Consider the following 16,925-nt stretch of genomic DNA (forward strand, 5'->3'; position numbering starts at 1 on the left):
AGGCAAAGTCGACCTCGGCAAAATTTGAACTTTGAATGTAAAGACGGAAGAAATGTCGCTAAGCATTTTGCCTGGGATGTTAACGATAGTTCCAGTTCGCCGCCTTGCTGTGTGAGATAATCCTTTCTACTACAGGCACAAGGCCTGAAATTTTGGGGGAGGAGGCGAGTCGATTACATCGACCCCAGTGCATAACTGGTATTTATTTCATCGACCCCCGAAAGGATGAAAGGCAAAGTCGACCTCGGCGGAATTTGAACTTAGAATGTAAGGACAGACAAAATGCCTCTAACCGTTTTGTCCGGTGTTCTAACGATTCTGCCTGCTCGCCGCTTTAAAGTGGGCGATAACAATAAATATATTTATTGTCAAAAAGAAAAAAAAAAAGTAAAAAGAAAACAAACTATTGCACAGCACTCGCAGATAGTGTTCTTTTCCTCCCACTTGTACATACATAGCTTTGTTTCAATTTAAGTTGGTAATTTCACAACTTTCTCTCGCCGCTGTTTGCTGTGGACTGTTCGATGCAGGGGTAAGACAAATTTTTCAGTCTATGTTCCGTTTGCATACACTTCTCTGTATATCAATATTTCTTTTATAATAACTGTGTGCCTTTTTTTTTTTGTTCTTCTTCAAATTTCAGCATTTTTATTCCCTCTAAATATTTGAATTGATGTTACTTTGTATAATAGGATGTATATGAGATCATACATTTCATGTATTTTAATTTAATGACGTTTGATTTTATTGTTTAATTCCTTTTATAAGTGATTTACTCATTTACCCGACACAGTTCTTAACGCTGTTGTTTAAAATTAGCCCCATATCAGCTCTGATTGAGCTGGCATAAAGCCTTATATATCCTGTCTTTTTCTCGGTATAGTCTACCCAGTACCACATCTAAGTATGTCCTTTCCCTTTCAAATGGATAGGTTGTGCTTTAAAGAAAACTATTTGGCTGCTATTTCTAGCAGACGTGACTGTTAAGTGTCTATCTGGTCTCTTTTACTTGTTTCAGTCATTTGACTGTGGTCATGCTGGAGTACCGCCTTTAGTCGAGCAAATCGACCCCAGGACTTATTCTTTCTAAGCCTAGTACTTATTCCATCGGTCTCTTTTGCCGAACCGCTAAGTTACGGGGACGTAAACACACCAGCATCGGTTGTCAAGCGATGTTGGGGGGGGGGGGACAAACACAGACACACAAACATACATATATATATATACATATATACGATGGGCTTCTTTCAGTTTCTGTCTACTTTGGTCGGCCCGAGGCTATAGTAGAAGACACTTGCCCAAGGTGCCACGCAGTGGAACTGAACCCGGAACCATGTGGTTGGTAAGCAAGCTACTTACCACACAGCCACTCTTACGCCTATCTTTATAATCGGATGGTGAAGCTTAGTAAATACGCTAAAGACTCGTCGTATTGAGTTACGTAAGTTTCTCTACATCCCGAGTTCAATATAATAGATATTATTTATATAAGGAGATCGAATCAATCGAAATAATTAGGACTGAGAAAACTTTGATAGGCTGACAAATAGTTTGGTGCACGTCCAAATATATTACACGATATGTATGTATGTATGTATGTATGTATGTATGTATGCATGCATGTATATGCTACACATGCACACACAAAGTATATACACTCATGTGTTGTTCTATTTCTCCTGTTTGTTTACTGTCTTTAATCTCTCTATCCCTCTCTCTCTCTCAGACATATCTTTTAGCTATCATTTCTCTTTCTATTTGTTTCCGTAATTAGACTGCAGCCATGCTGGGGCACCGCCTTGAAGCACCTGCCTAGACCAATGGTTCTCAACCGAGGTCCACATGAGCCTCGTGAGGGTGGGGGTGGGGGTGGGGGCATATACGATTTATTCGTCAGAATTTATGTACAATAAATTGGTTATATTTCTACAATACACAAACTATTTTAACAATTTTTGAAATACAATTTCTAATAATATTTAAATATTATTTAATATTTAATATTTAAATATTTTTGAAACATTGAAAGCGTATGAGGATCAATCTGAATAAAATAGGAATCAAACGGGTCCATAGGTAAAGAAATAAGTCGAAAAACATTGGTTTAGCCGAACAAATTCACCCCAGTATTTACTTGTTTTCCTAAGCTTGGTACATAATATATCGGTGTCTTTTTTTTTCCGAACTGCTACGTTAGAGAGTGTGCGGGGTGTGGGGCATAGACATACCAGCATCGGTTATTAAGCGCTAGTAGAGGACAAATACAACCACAAAATCTCTCTCTTACACACACATACGAGGGGTGTATGAAAAGTCTTGAGCCTCAGAAAAACAAAACATGATACAAGACTTCTGATGAAGGTACAAGACTTCAAGGCCTTGAAGGCTCAAAACTTTTCATACATCCCTGTATGTGCAGGGCTCGATTCCTTGTGGAAACTTGCTGGTCTCTTTTTTTTCTGTTTTCTTAAAAGTATTCACCCGATTTTCCAAACTGTCCTCACAGCCATCCTGCGTTCGCGAATTCCTCTCCTTTCTGTAGAATACCGACACACACACCGCTAATAAGTTTGCTTACAATATATATATATATATATATATATATATATATATATATATATTCGAAACGCCTGTGTTAGAATGGGGGTAGCTGATGAAGGAAAATGTTCTCTATGTGGCCTGTGTGTGTTCTGTACTCCGGTTATTATTATTTTTTTTGTCTACGTTTTGTTTGCAATGTCCTGTACCCAGATATGCACCTCTATATACAGGTAGACGTAGGTATGCACATACCTGTACGTATATATGCATCTACTCATTTATTATTTGTTTTATATATATATATATATATTGGCTAAACTGGCAATATGACCATCCCCAAGTACAACAATATATATACATATATATATATATAATTTAGAGAAAAAAAACCCCACAATTATTGAATTCATCCATGAAAATCCACAATCACATATAGAAAAATTTAATAAGTAAATACACTAAAAAGACCTATAATAAAAATACAAAGTAATGAATATTAAAATAATAAAATAATATTATTATTTTAATATTTATTACTTTGTAATTTTATTATAGTTATTTTTAGTGTATTTACTTATTAAATTTTTCTATATGTGATTGTGGATTTTCATGGATGAATTCAATAATTGTGGGTTTTTTTTCTCTAAATTATATATTTATATATTATATATTGTGAAATTTAATTTAATTTTAATTTTGATAAATTAAATTAAATTGAATTTTTCCCTGTAAATTTGGATTTTTATCCCTAATATTATGTATAATGCATATATACATATATATATATATATATATATATATATATATATATATATATGTGTGTGTGTGTGTGTGTGTGTGTGTGTATACATATATATATATATACATATATATATATACATAGATATATACATATATATATACATAGATATATACATATATATATATATATATATATATATATATATATATATATATATATATATATATACATATATATATATACGTATATATATAAGTATATATATATATATACGTGTAAATCTATATATATACATGTATGTACATATAAATCTATGTATATGCATGTCTATATATACATCTATACATATACGTCTCTCTCTATATATATATAGACAATGCGAGACCTGGGCATCTACATGAGTAATAATGCATCCTTTCATGTTCATGTTGCTAAATTGTCAATGAAATGCAGGCGACTGATGGATTCTAAGGATGGATTCTAAGGACTTTTAGAACAAGAGATCAGGAAACCATGATGGTGCTCTGGAAGACACTTGTTCTAAGCCACTTTGACTATTGCTCTCAGCTATGGTCACCAACCAGTGTCAAATTAATCTCAGAACTTGAGGCAATCCAACGAAGCTACACGAAGAAGATAGCCTCTATGCAGCATATAAGCTATTGGGAAAGACTCAAGAGATTAAGACTCTATTCCTTAGAGCGTAGACGAGAAAGATATGCCATAATATACATCTGGAAGATCCTCGAAGGAATTGTCCCAAACTTTGGCATCGAAAGTTACACAAATAAAAGAACTGGAAGCCATTGCATAGTGCCAAGGACTCCAAATTTGCCATCAAGATGTAGGACAAGATACTGCAATAGCATGGGCTTCAAAGGTCCACAGCTCTTCAGTATCCTCCCGAAGGACCTGAGAGACCTGCATGCGGTGGATGTAGGTGTCTTCAAGACAAGGCTGGACCTCTTCCTGTCAGGTGTCCCAGATGAACCAACTTCACGGCAGGAGGCGCAGATGAGAGCAGCTGCATCAAACTCTCTCATGCACCAAATGTCAATTCCTGAAGTAAAATTCATGAAGTAAAATTGTGTAGCAACACCAAATGGCGGTGCCCCAGCATGGCCACAGCTCATGAGTTGAAACTAGATAAAATGAAAATGAAAAATGAAATATACATATATATATATACACACGTATATATACATATATATATATGTGTGTGGAGATGTATATACACATAAATACATGCATATATATATATATATATATATATATATATATATATATATATATATATATATATATATATATATATATATATATATATATATACGTATATATACATATATATATATATATATATATACGTATATATACGTATATATATATATATATATATATATATATATATATATATATATATATATATATATATATATATATATACATAATGTATGTATGCATGCATATATGTAATGTGAGGTAATAGTTTCACTATGTATATGTTATATACATAGTGAAAGTATTAATAGCAGAACTATTAAAACTGAAACTATTATCTCACGTTCCAGTAGAGATGGTGTTGTTTCACTTTTGACACGTAATGCCGAAACAGTGTAAGAGATTGCACTGGGCTTGCATTAGGCCAGAAGTTGAATGGTTTTTTTGGCCCATGACACTCCATTGACCCTAGGTAGTGTAAGTGTAAAATTTGAATGAAATCGGTTGGTTAGTTCTTGAGATTTAGTGATGCACACATACAGACATTCTCAGTTATTTTCTGTTACAATAATATATATATATATATATATAGACACCAGAGTAATGACATAAATGTGAAAGAAGGTAGAAAAAATATTATTCGAATACCGGAGGTAAAGTAATATACTTTATTAATAAAGCTTCAAAAACATCACAAAAACTGTTACTCCGAGTTTCACGTTCTCGACAAACCGGAACTTGAAACTCTGAGTAGCATTTTTTGTGATGTCTTTGCAGCTTTATCAATAAAGTATGTTCCACACACACACACAACGAGCTGTATGTTTGCAGGCATTTTCGCCAAAGTATGTTCATAGATTACTCTGATAAGAATCCGTTGTACAAGGAATGATCTTGGCCCTTTTGAAGATTCCTAACAGCAGTTAGGCATCATGTCTCTCCCTCAGTCCAAGACATATAATTTTTATTGGCACATATATCTTGCGTCGGTTTGTCTCTCAATCATGCCCATAGGAAAGGAACTACGAGGCGTCGTTATAAACCTTACTGGACCTAAAATTTACTCACGAGAACTGTTGACTGTCCCCATGTCAATTAACAATCTTCCTCGGACTCGAGTGGAGAGCCATCATCATTATCATTATCATCATCATCACCACCATCATCGTCGTCATCATCATTATCATCATACTCGTCATCAACCTCACCCACTCTTCCTTTTCTTTTCTTGTCTCTTTCCCTTTCTCTTCACTCCTCTCTCTCTCTCTCTCTCTCTCTCTCTCTCTCTCTCTCTCTCTCTCTCACACACATATACTTACAAACATATGTGAGTGGGTATTTGCACCCACACATCTCCAAACATATACACACAATACAGATACATGAATACACACATGCATGCGCCGGAAGAGGTGGTTAATCGTGACTTGTGGAACGGGTGGACGGAGGGGGGGGGGGTAAAACAAAAGTTGAACAGATTCGCACGCACACACTCGTATATCTATGCACATTTATGGATACACACACACACACGCGCGGACAGGCGCAGATCAACTGCAGGATTTCTTCTTTGTAATCCTATTACTTATTCTATCGGTGTGTTTTGCCAAACGGCTAAATTACGGGGACGTAATCACGGCAACATCAGTTATCAAGCGATGGTGGGAGTACAAACACAGACACACACACACATACTGGCGCATATATAGGTGAATATATACACGCATATTACTACATAATATATACGCATGCATGTATATAAGCCTATATATATGCATACATGCGTGTCTATGTTACAATAATAATTCTTTGCCATCAAATTTGAATTCTTTGCCATCAAATTTGAATTCTTTGCCATCAAATTTGAATTCTTTGCAATCAAATTTGAATTTTTCAAAGGGACTTTGTAAGACAAGCTAAAACGCAGAAAATGGTCAACAGGTATGAGATGAAGTGTTGCAAACAGTAGAAAGTAGGAGTCTTCATCTTCAAAAGAATAAATGACCCCAAATCGATTCGAAGCTAGTTTCTCGTAAGGCTGATGTAGTTTAACTCTTTTTTTTCCGTTTGGAAATGCTCGGTTATCCAAGGCGAGGCAAAGAACCAGCCGGAGCTTTACCAATTGATATCTGAAAAGGTCGATGAAATAACTCATGAACACTGCGATAGCTTCTACCAAAAGATGATCCGTTACGTCGACCGGTTTGAACAAGGGGAGATCATAAACGAATGATTCTTTTTCTATTTTTTGCGTATGTTTGAACAGTTCATATATAGCGCTGTGTAGAAAACAGTCTATTGGTGAGGCAACTAGCAGACGTGTGAACATTGCAGAGATGGGCAGGATGGTTAAGAGCATACTAAGTGTTAACCAATTGGCAGGTCAAAAACATTTAGAAGGAATTTTCTTTGGTGGGGACACGAAGAAATCAACTCCGATTTGGAGTTTAACAGTCTGAGTGGTAGAGTTAGGATATCAAACTTTTCTGCCAGGCATTTATTACCGATAAAGTGTACTGGGACAGGATCTCAAACTTTTCTGCCAGGCATTTATTACCGATAAAATGTACTGGGGCCGATTCTATAATGAGCCAGTTAATGCTGAAGTTGGTTCTTTTGTTTTTTAAATTGCAAATATGCTTTGAAAGAGTCGTCGCAGATTTTCTGTTCTCGTGTCTGAAAGTATGTATAAGTTAAGTATGCTCGATTTAAAAGTGTTCTCAGTAAGGCTTACATAGCATTTTGCATTATTGCTATTATTGTCAGCTGATACTTAAGCGAAGTAAACGACACTTTTTTTAATGGAATTTGCCGTTTAAGGGGCATGTACTTTCATTGAGACAGTTGCACTGAGGTAAAGGTTCATTAATAGAGGCGCGTGTTTTCTATTAATTCTAGCAAAAGAAGAGGCGAAATTGTCCGTGCAGATATAAGTGACTTTTAGGTTAAACCTATTAAAAATCTTGTGAAACTAATGGATGCTAGGAAAATGTCAGGAAAGACTTCCTAATGTTGGTTTTAAGGTTTAAGATAAAAGACGGGTTGTACCATATAATTTAACCTTTCCTGGTTTTCTTAGTATTAGTATTTCCTATCTTGTTTCATTGAAGCCACTTCTCGGGGCATCGTTGAAAAATTAGCGCTAAGGTCGAAAGTTTCCTTATTGGATGAAATCTTAGATATTCTCTGGCTAATGTTTGTAGGTAAGTTCTTGATAATGATAAGTGGGTGATTAGAACTTTGATTCATATAATATATGACTTCATTAGGTTTTCTATAGGGGTTGAAGGATCCTAAATTTAGGTTCATAATATCTAAGAAATTTGCTATACTAGTGCTAGTACTAACTGTAATTTTGTGGCATCTTAAATATATTAATTAGATCTTTCCTAAGAGAGTCCAGTTGGTGTCCGTTGTTATTACGTGTCAGAATAAAACCATCGACTCCGTTTAATCGTAACTCAATAAATTTGAAACTAGAAATTATTTTGTTTAAAAGAAATAAGCCTATAAGGTTTCTACTCCATCATAACAACCCGTTTGAACATCGAACCTCAGGTCCATTACGTTTTATGCAGAAAGAACTGTCAAAACATAGAAGTGATTTTCTGGCATGCGTAATGAAGTCGATGCCCAGATCCGTTATCGAGGTATATCTGCGGGCGAAGTTTAAAACTCTTAGTTAATAGTCCCTCTGCAACAGAGGGGTAAAAATCAGTATCAAATTGATTAAATTTACAGTTCCTTTCGTCGTGTAAATTTTCGAACGAATCTATCACTGATGAACTATTTTTCAAAAGCGTAAGATTAGTAGCTTTCATATATTAATATATGTTACAGTGGTGAGCAGGCAGAATTGTTAGTATGCCGGGTGAAATGCATAGCGGCATCTTGCCCGTCTTAAGTTCTGTGTTCAAATTCTGCAGAGGTCGACTTTGCCTGTCATCTTTTCGGGGTCGATAAAATAAATACCAGTTAAGCACTGGGGTCGATGATATTGACTCCCCCCCCCCCGGAACTTGCTGGCCTGGTCCCAAAATTTGAAATCTTATATTAAAACATGTTTTATTACAATTATCATTATTCATTTTTATATAACTTTGTTCATCCTCACACTTTTTTTTTCTCATCCACATGTATAATGTTTTATGGTACATACGAGCAGGCCCTAAAGGAAATGAAAAGAAAAGATTATTATTATTATTAATTATCATCATCATTGTTATTTAGGAGGCGAGCTGGCAGAATCGTTAGCAGGCTGCACGAAATGCTTAGCGATATTTTGACCGTCGCTACGTTCTGAATTCAAGTTCTGCCCAGGTCGACTTTGCCGTTCATCCCTTCGAGATCGATAAATTAAGTACCAGTGAAGCACTGGGGTTGATGTAATCGACTACTCCCCTCCCACCAAATTTCAGGCCTTGTACCTTTAGTAGAAAAGATTATCATTGTTATTATTATTCTTTTAACTTGAGTTTTGTTCGAACTCCTGGAGTCTTGCAACTGTAGCAGGTTTGCTACCTGTAGCCTACGGCACCATGCTGTTTGTTCTCTTCGACTATTTAATACTTTCCTGATGATTCTAGCTATGCCAAGGAGGCAACCTTTTTTCAACAGCTATACTGGGCACTCTATTCCTCTCAATACTTTTTGATACTGTCCCCAAGGCTCCTTCAATAACTGGCACTATCTTCACCTTTGCCATCTTCCTCGGTCGGGTTATCTTGTATGTCTATTTTCTTCGCCTACCTTCTTAACTATTCATGTGTCAACTGGGCACATAACATCAATTATAGTGCACATGTGGTTTACCATGTCCACCACCACTGGGTTTGGCTTGATGTGCTCAAGTACATAATCCGTTTGCACTGGAAAATCCGACGAGATTTTGCGAGTTTCCGACTCTATCATTCTCTGTGGTTTGTTTTCGTACCATGTCTCACTTCTCCCTAATCCTCAATTTTCACACAGCTTCCAATACAGTATTTTTACCGCTTCTTATTATTATGGTGGCGGGCTGGCAGAATCGTTAGCACGCTTGACGAAATGCTTAGCGGTATTTCACACGTCGCTACGTTCTGAGTTCAAATTCCACGGAGGCCGACTTTGCCTTTTATCCTTTCTGGGTCGATAAATTAAGTACCAGTTGAACACTGGGGTCGATGTAATCAACACATCCCTTTCCTCAAAATGGCTGCCTTTGTGGCAAAATTTGAAACCGTTATTGAACAGAAGAAACGCCACTAAGCATTTTGTCCAGTGTGCTAGCTAGTCTCTTAGCTCATTGCCTTAGACACAATAATAATATAACGTTAAAGCTTTAACATTCTGAGTTAAATTTCCGCCGAGATTGTCTTTACCTTTCATCTTAGCGGGGTCGATAAAATAAGTACCAGTTAAGTATTGGCATCGATGGAATCGAGTTACACCTCCACCCTCACCAAAATATTTTAAGCTTTGTGCCTTTAGAAAAAAGGATTATTTTTGCTTCCTGTTTGTGATGTCACCCTATCTTCTTTCATTTACCTATTTCAGTTGTTGAAGTGCAGCCATGTAACACCCTGGCCTTGAGAAGTTTAGTCGAACAAATCAACCCCTGTACTTATTCTATCGATCTTTATTGCCGAACTATTAGATTATATGAGTGGTTCCCAACCTTTTTGTGATCGCGTACCACTTGGAGGTTTCGTACAGCCGCCACGTGCCACCTGGTTCCAGAAAAACTCAATACGAGCAAACATTAATTTAATCACAAGTAGAAAACACAAAGAACTAACAACAAAGAACACAACCCAGTTTAATGCCAGGGCTGAATCTGTCTCTTCTCCACCAGCTGGTCAATGCGGGGCATAACCTTGCTTACAGCGCATCGGAAATCATGGCCGGGCGCAGCAAGACGGTTCTGGCTCTTCGACTTGATGGCCAGTAAGGCTGAGAACCCCTGCTCACACTCCCACGAGAAGGGAAAATTAGTAACTAGGGAACAGCGTGACGGGATAGCGTCGGGTACGAGAAGGCCATGCTTAGCCAGGAGTTTATAGGAGAGCATTCTTTGTGCTTCGTCTTTGCTATCTCGTCAGCCTAGATATCTATGAGTTTCTCTTGCTCCCCGGTTCCGACAGGTAACTCGGCTGGATCAACGGAAAATGGATTAACGATGTAGGCACAACATATCACGTCCGGGAATTAATGCAGTAACTCAGTCTTGAGCAGTGAGAGGTGACCGACGATTTCTTGGGCAAATTCATCATTGGGCTCGCCGCCAAGTGTAGCCAGGAGTTCGAACATTCCGTAGCGTTTGCTCTCCACGTTCTTCAACCATAGATCCAACCTCCGGACAAACGCTCCCAGCTTTGAGGTGATCTCTGTGACAGTGTAGTTGGGCCCTTGAAACGACAGATTTAAGTGATTGAGGGGCTCCAAAAATGCCCGACAGGTAGGCCAACCTTGAGATATACTCCTCGTCCTCCAGATCTTTTTGAAAATCGTGTTCCTTCTCCGTGAAGAAAACAAGTTCATCCCTCAGTTCAAAGAGACGCCCCATCGCATTACCTCTGTGTGGTAGAGGAGACAGATGTGGTCGAAGCCGAAATCTTCGCAGAGCAGCTTGAACAGACGTGTATTCAGAGCCGATGTTTCGACGAAATTCACGATTCTGATAACTCGGTTCAAGCATGATCAAAAATTCAGAGGAAGCACCTGAGTACAAAAGGTGAATCTGTGTATGAAACAATGGACAGCGGTGGCGTTTGGTGACACAGCTTACACATAGGATTGAAAACCTGACTTTCGACTGAGCATAGATGGAACCCCATCTGTCGTGCATCCGACCAACTTACCCCAATCCAGTTGATTCTGCTTGAAGAAATTGTCCAAAACGTCGAAAATATTTTTTCCTTTCGTTGTACTGGACATCTCCTGGCTCAGCAATAGCTCAGTCTTCACAGCATTATTCTGCGTGAAGCGAACGTAGGCAAATAGTCGACAGCAGTTGGTGACGTCCGTCGATTCGTCGAGTTGAATGACAGACCCATACTATGAGGCTCTCACTCCCTCATTCACTTGGTCGGTAATGTCGACCGACATCTCCTCGATACGGCGCTGTACAGTGTTGTTAGAGAGGGAAGCACTCTCCAACTTCGCCGCTTCCTCCTTTCCAATCACGTGCCTGACCAAGATTTTTGCCACTGGCATGACGAGAAACTCTGCAATGGTATGCGCCTTTAACGTTTTTGGCCACCAAGAGAGCAACTTCATAGGATGCTTTCACAGTTCCTGCCCTCTTCTGGTAGATCTGGCTAGTCTTGTCGATGCGCTGCTGCTTTACGTTCTCGCCAAGTTGCTGGAAGTAACTCTGATCTCCGTCCTTCTTCACCGCGTGATTCGTCTCAAGATGATGTTTGAGCAGGCTGGGTTTCATGGCCGCACTGGAAAGGGACTTCATATAGACCACACACTACGGAAGAGCTTTTCCTTCACGTTCGATTGCAATGAAGCTATACTTTATGTACGCAGGGTCATAGTTTCGCTTCATCATGTTATCAAATCCTGTGGAAAAGTAAAAAAAATAAATTAATCAATCAAGAAATAAAGAAATACAAAAATTAAAAAAAAAACATACAAAATTATATTAATACTACTACTAATAATAATATACACAATAAGAAAATTATAGGTATGAAAGTAACATTTTTGTGAAGAAAATATTAACTTGTAACGGCATGCTTTCCTCGCTAGCACCCTGTCAGCTTCTACCCAGCCCAGAGAGAACAAAGACACACACCAGAAACCAAACGAACAGGTGTCATTTAAGAGCACACGGCGCATTTTATAGGCGCGTGCCCCTCAAGGTCACACATAGCATCACGTCATGCTCGAGGTCACGCGCATTGGTTGGACGGCGCTGATCACTGTACAGAGAGTGAATAAAAGGTAACCACTGGTATGCCAGTAATCGAAAAGTACTGATTACTGGTTGATTGATTTGGAAAGCATTAATCACATACTGGCCGAATATTGGAAACAAAGTAAAAATTGCATATTACCCCGAAAGTGCTCGCGTACCACCTGGAAAGCCCTCGCGTACCGCAGATAGGGAACCACTGGATTACAGAAATGTATACAAATCAGCAGCAGTCGTTTTAAGTAGTGGGCGGGGACAAGCACACACACACAATATAAATATAAATATATGTACATATATATGTTTTTTTTTTTCAGTATCTGTCTAACATTTTCATTCACAAGGCATTGGTCTACCAGGGATTAGAGAAACTGAATCGGAAAGCACATGGTTGCAAAACTAGTTCCATAATAGCAGATCCCCGCCTGTATTTAAGTACTTATATTTCATTTCATTCATAGGCCTTGTTTAGGCCTATGTGCACTCAGAAATTTGACACGCTTTGCTAGGGTGCAGTGACACACTTTTTTTTAAACTACCGGCTGAATGCTTATTATGGGATGGATTAAATATGAATATATAAGCTTCTAAGAATCGGTGGACGTTTGCCAGTGTAGGAAATCATTATTGTACTTTGGAAGTCATTTTTACCAACGCAGACACTGATTGTGATCGTTATTAGCTTAATTACCTGGCTATTAATAACAAAACAATTCGTCACACACCTGTGATTGTTTACAGATCCCTTGATCAGATTTTAAAAAAGAAAATAAAAAAAACATATTTGCAAAACAGGATTACTCTTCAAAAATACAACACAGTATCTGTTTCAAATCAAGAAAAAACAAAAAAAAACAAAAAAAAAACGATAAAACAATAAAACAAAAAAAAAACATTCCATACACAATAACATCTTTGACAGGATTACAATTTGTGAGTAAGATCTAGTTTTATTTATGCTATTTTGTGATTTCATTGATTTCAAATTTTTTCCTATTTTGATTTCATGTCGTGTATAAAAATGTTATCATCCTTTTTATCTTTTATATGTTTTATTCATTGGATTGAGACCATGCTGCTGGGACACCACCTTCGGTCGAAAATAATCGGACCCAGTATTAGTTTTTTTAAAAATTTTCCCAACTGCTAAGTTAGGAGGACGTTAACATACCAACACCGGCTGACAGGTAGTGGGGAAGGGCACAAAAACATATAAATATATATGTATACACGCACATGTAAATATAATGGGGGCTGGCCAAATTTAGTAACCGCTGTAAAATGAGTAATTTCTGATTTCTCCTAATTTTCTCCCTACCAGTTCGAAATCTTTACATTGCAACTATTGCATCACCCTCAGTAGAAAAGTTTAGTCAGCGTAATTGTTATTCAAGTTGAGAGAGTTCGAAACATAGTCAGGTGGTAGGTACTTTTTTCTTTAAGAAATTTTTCCTCAACTTTGATCCACTTTATCTGGATAGTTTTTGGTGTTTAACAATCAATATTCTTTTCTCTGTTGGATTCCAAGTCATTTTTTTCACACACTAATTTCTTCTCACTATATATTGCACAAATGTAATTCTTTTCTTCCCAGATAAATTGCACTTCATATTCGAAGCTCCGATGAAGATATAAGATGCTATTCAGATACTCAGCTATGATATCACTGCATCTTATTGCAGAAACAGCTGTAAGCCAATGAAGTTCATAACATAACCATTGTTTTTATAGTGTCATGCCTTTTGCTTATTAATTTCTTTTCTTTAACTGCATGGTGTGTAAATATATATGGAAGAGAGCCACTCCAAAAGATCGCGAAGAAACTATAGAGAATATCATTAAAAAAAAAATTTAGTCGAGTTTCGTAAATTTCATATCATGTGCCATTATTCCATGATCCTCTTTCATTTGATCAAGATATTTTGAATATTTTTTTTTTTTTTGCATTTCGGATCTTTTTATGTATAGGGATGGATATTAATGTGTGTGAATCTATTTCCACATGTGATTCTGGAGAATTTGAAGCGGCAAATTTACCTAGTTTCGGGTTGCTCATTTTGTCCCAGCTAAATTTGTCTTTATACGCTGAAATAGTGACCAGATAATATTATCATGTTTTTAATACATTTAGAGAAGGTAATTTGTTTTTGCAAAGTAGTAAACATCTGTAAAAAATATATTTTGTCTCCAATGTGCCCCCACCCATATATATAGGAATGCCGTATATGTATGTATGCGCGCGCGAATATATATATATATATATATATATATATATATATATATATATATATATATATATATGGAAAAAAAGTCAAGGTAGAAAATGCTAAAATAATTTTATAAAAAACATTTCAGTACCGGTTTCAGTTATTGAGACTTTTTCAACTGTAAGTATAGGAAACAATTAAATTTTGGAAAAATTAAAAGAAAAGTTTTTTAAAAGAATATTTGCATAGTGTTCAGATACAAGTGGCATTTTCCTTGTTACTGCTTGTTTAGCTAAATGTTACTTAAGTGTCCCAGGAATCAATGCGTGGGATTTAGTATCACTTGTGTGGGATTTAATACCGCAGAGAACCGAGACATAGGAGAACATAGGAAAAATCGAAAATGGAGATAAACGCTCAAGATGTTATTAAATCATTTATATCTTCCTATCATCGACACATGTTTTGATGGATGCATTAAAAATGCATCCGACAGGATGAATAATGTTCAGAAATGCATCAATCTCAGAGAGGATATGAACAATAGTGCTCATCAAATAGACATTTTAACCGATTGATGCATTGCTGAACATTATTCATCTTGTCGGATGTAATTTGAATGCACCCATCGAAACATGTCGATGATATGAAGATATAAATGATTTAATGAAATCTTGAGCGTCTGTCGCCATTTTCAATTTTTCCTACATATATATATATATATATATATATATATATATGGAGCACCACCATGGTCTTTCTGACTTCCTCAGTCTGGGTGTTTCACATCACCACTCCAGTATGTGCCTTTTTCCCCGCTGTTGGTACATTTGATGTATAATTGAGTTTGACTCCGCAACCCCCGTCTGCACCTCAATCGGGCTGTTGGTTCATCCGGCATTGTGGAGAGGAGGATGTCTCATTCCTTTTTGAAGACATCTACTTCCACCTTATGCAAATTTCTTAATTTTTGTGGCAGGGCATTGAAAAGCTGTGGGCCTTTGAACCCTAGACTATTGCAATACTTAGTCCTGAATTTAGATGGAGTAGTGGACAGTACCTTTGGTACAATGCAATGGCGGTCAGTTCTGGCACTTGTATAACACTCAATGCCAAAGTTAGGTATTAACCCTTCTAGGATTTTCCTAAATGTATATTGTTGTGTGTCTGTCACGCCTTCACTCCATGGAGTAAAGCTGTAGTTTTCTCAGCCTATCCCTATAGCTCATCCACTACACTGTTTGAATCTTTTTAGTGTAGTGGCGTTGGACTGCTTCAAGCTCCGCTGTTAGTTTGGCACTATGTGGTGACCATAACTGGGAACAGTAGTCCAGGCGGCCGAGAAGAAAGGTTCTCCACAGGGTCAACATACTTTCTTGGTCTCTTGTCTTGAAGGATCTCAGTATCCATCCTGCCAGTTGTCTGCATTTTGCTGCCATCTTGCTTATGTGCATATGATATGCTGCGTCATTGCACATGCTGATCCCCAAGTCTTTCACTGCCTGTGACTCTGGGATTATAGTGCCTTCGGGTTAGTAAGTACATGTGGATTGTTGGCGATTTTTTTTCTCCGTCTTCCTTTTCTCTTGGACTTTCCTCTGTCTCCTATTTCTGACTAACTTTCTTTCCTACCCTGAGCATCTGTTAATACTTTGCATGTACCACGTCCTCGCATTGTTGTTTTTTTTCTTTTTGTGTGTTTTTTCTTCGTTTTATTTTTTGGGATTAATTATATATATACATACATATATATATATATATATATATATATATATATATATATATATATATATATATATATATATATATATATATATAGGTTGTTTATTATGGCCGGCCAGAGAGTGACCATTGGTTTCACACTTTACAAAGCATTTAGGTGTATAGGAGCCTTTATGGATGGAGACCATTGGTCCCTCTACGACCAGACATATATTTAACTTCATGTAAATACATTACTGTTCTAATCTTTATACTGTGCTTCTTTTTCGAATATATGATCCACTAGCAATAATATACATATATATATATATATGAGATGGAGGTGGAAATAGCACAAAAGTAAGTGTGAGACATTTCAATTTTAGAGGGAATTTAATAAAAATGATTTTAGAAATTACATAAATAAAATATTACCGGTTTCACTGAATCTCATCTTATCAAATATCAGCAAAAATTTATAAAAATTTGAAGTAAAAACAGTTTATCTTCTGTCATTGGGGTTAAGAACATGTCTTCAGACAGAAGATAAACTGTTTTTACTTTAAATTTTTTATAAATTTTTACTGATATTTGATGAGATTCATCGAAA

General features: G+C 36.8%; 2 protein-coding genes across 9 annotated transcripts in view; one reads left to right on the top strand and one right to left on the bottom strand.

The window, feature by feature from the left end:
- Positions 1 to 16,925, top strand: part of LOC106874684 (innexin unc-9) — a 172,749-nt gene that overhangs the window by 38,903 nt on the left and 116,921 nt on the right. Inside the window, exons 1-2 of one of the 7 annotated variants that reach the window (XM_014922490.3) lie at positions 12,402 to 13,340; positions 14,002 to 14,097. The exons of 2 other annotated variants lie outside the window; for them this stretch is intronic. The gene's annotated coding sequence lies outside the window, so the exon portion shown is untranslated. Of the gene's footprint in view, positions 1 to 420; positions 533 to 12,401; positions 13,341 to 13,810; positions 13,830 to 14,001; positions 14,098 to 16,925 lie in introns of those variants that run through there. 4 more of the 7 variants (XM_089343760.1, XM_014922493.3, XM_014922489.3 and 1 more) reach the window with 4 other exon arrangements.
- LOC149137037 (uncharacterized) overlaps positions 4,762 to 16,925 on the bottom strand; it is a 45,345-nt gene continuing 33,181 nt past the window's right edge. For both annotated transcript variants that reach the window (XM_089343802.1, XM_089343809.1), the window contains exon 2: positions 4,762 to 12,052. In XM_089343802.1, the coding sequence (XP_089199928.1) occupies positions 10,752 to 11,330 (579 nt within the window). In that variant the 5' untranslated portion in view covers positions 11,331 to 12,052 and the 3' untranslated portion in view covers positions 4,762 to 10,751. The remainder of the gene's footprint in view (positions 12,053 to 16,925) is intronic.

The sequence above is a fragment of the Octopus bimaculoides genome, chromosome 2 (genome assembly GCF_046866305.1).
Source record: "Octopus bimaculoides isolate indiv1 chromosome 2, ASM4686630v1, whole genome shotgun sequence".
Lineage (NCBI taxonomy): Eukaryota > Metazoa > Mollusca > Cephalopoda > Octopoda > Octopodidae > Octopus > Octopus bimaculoides.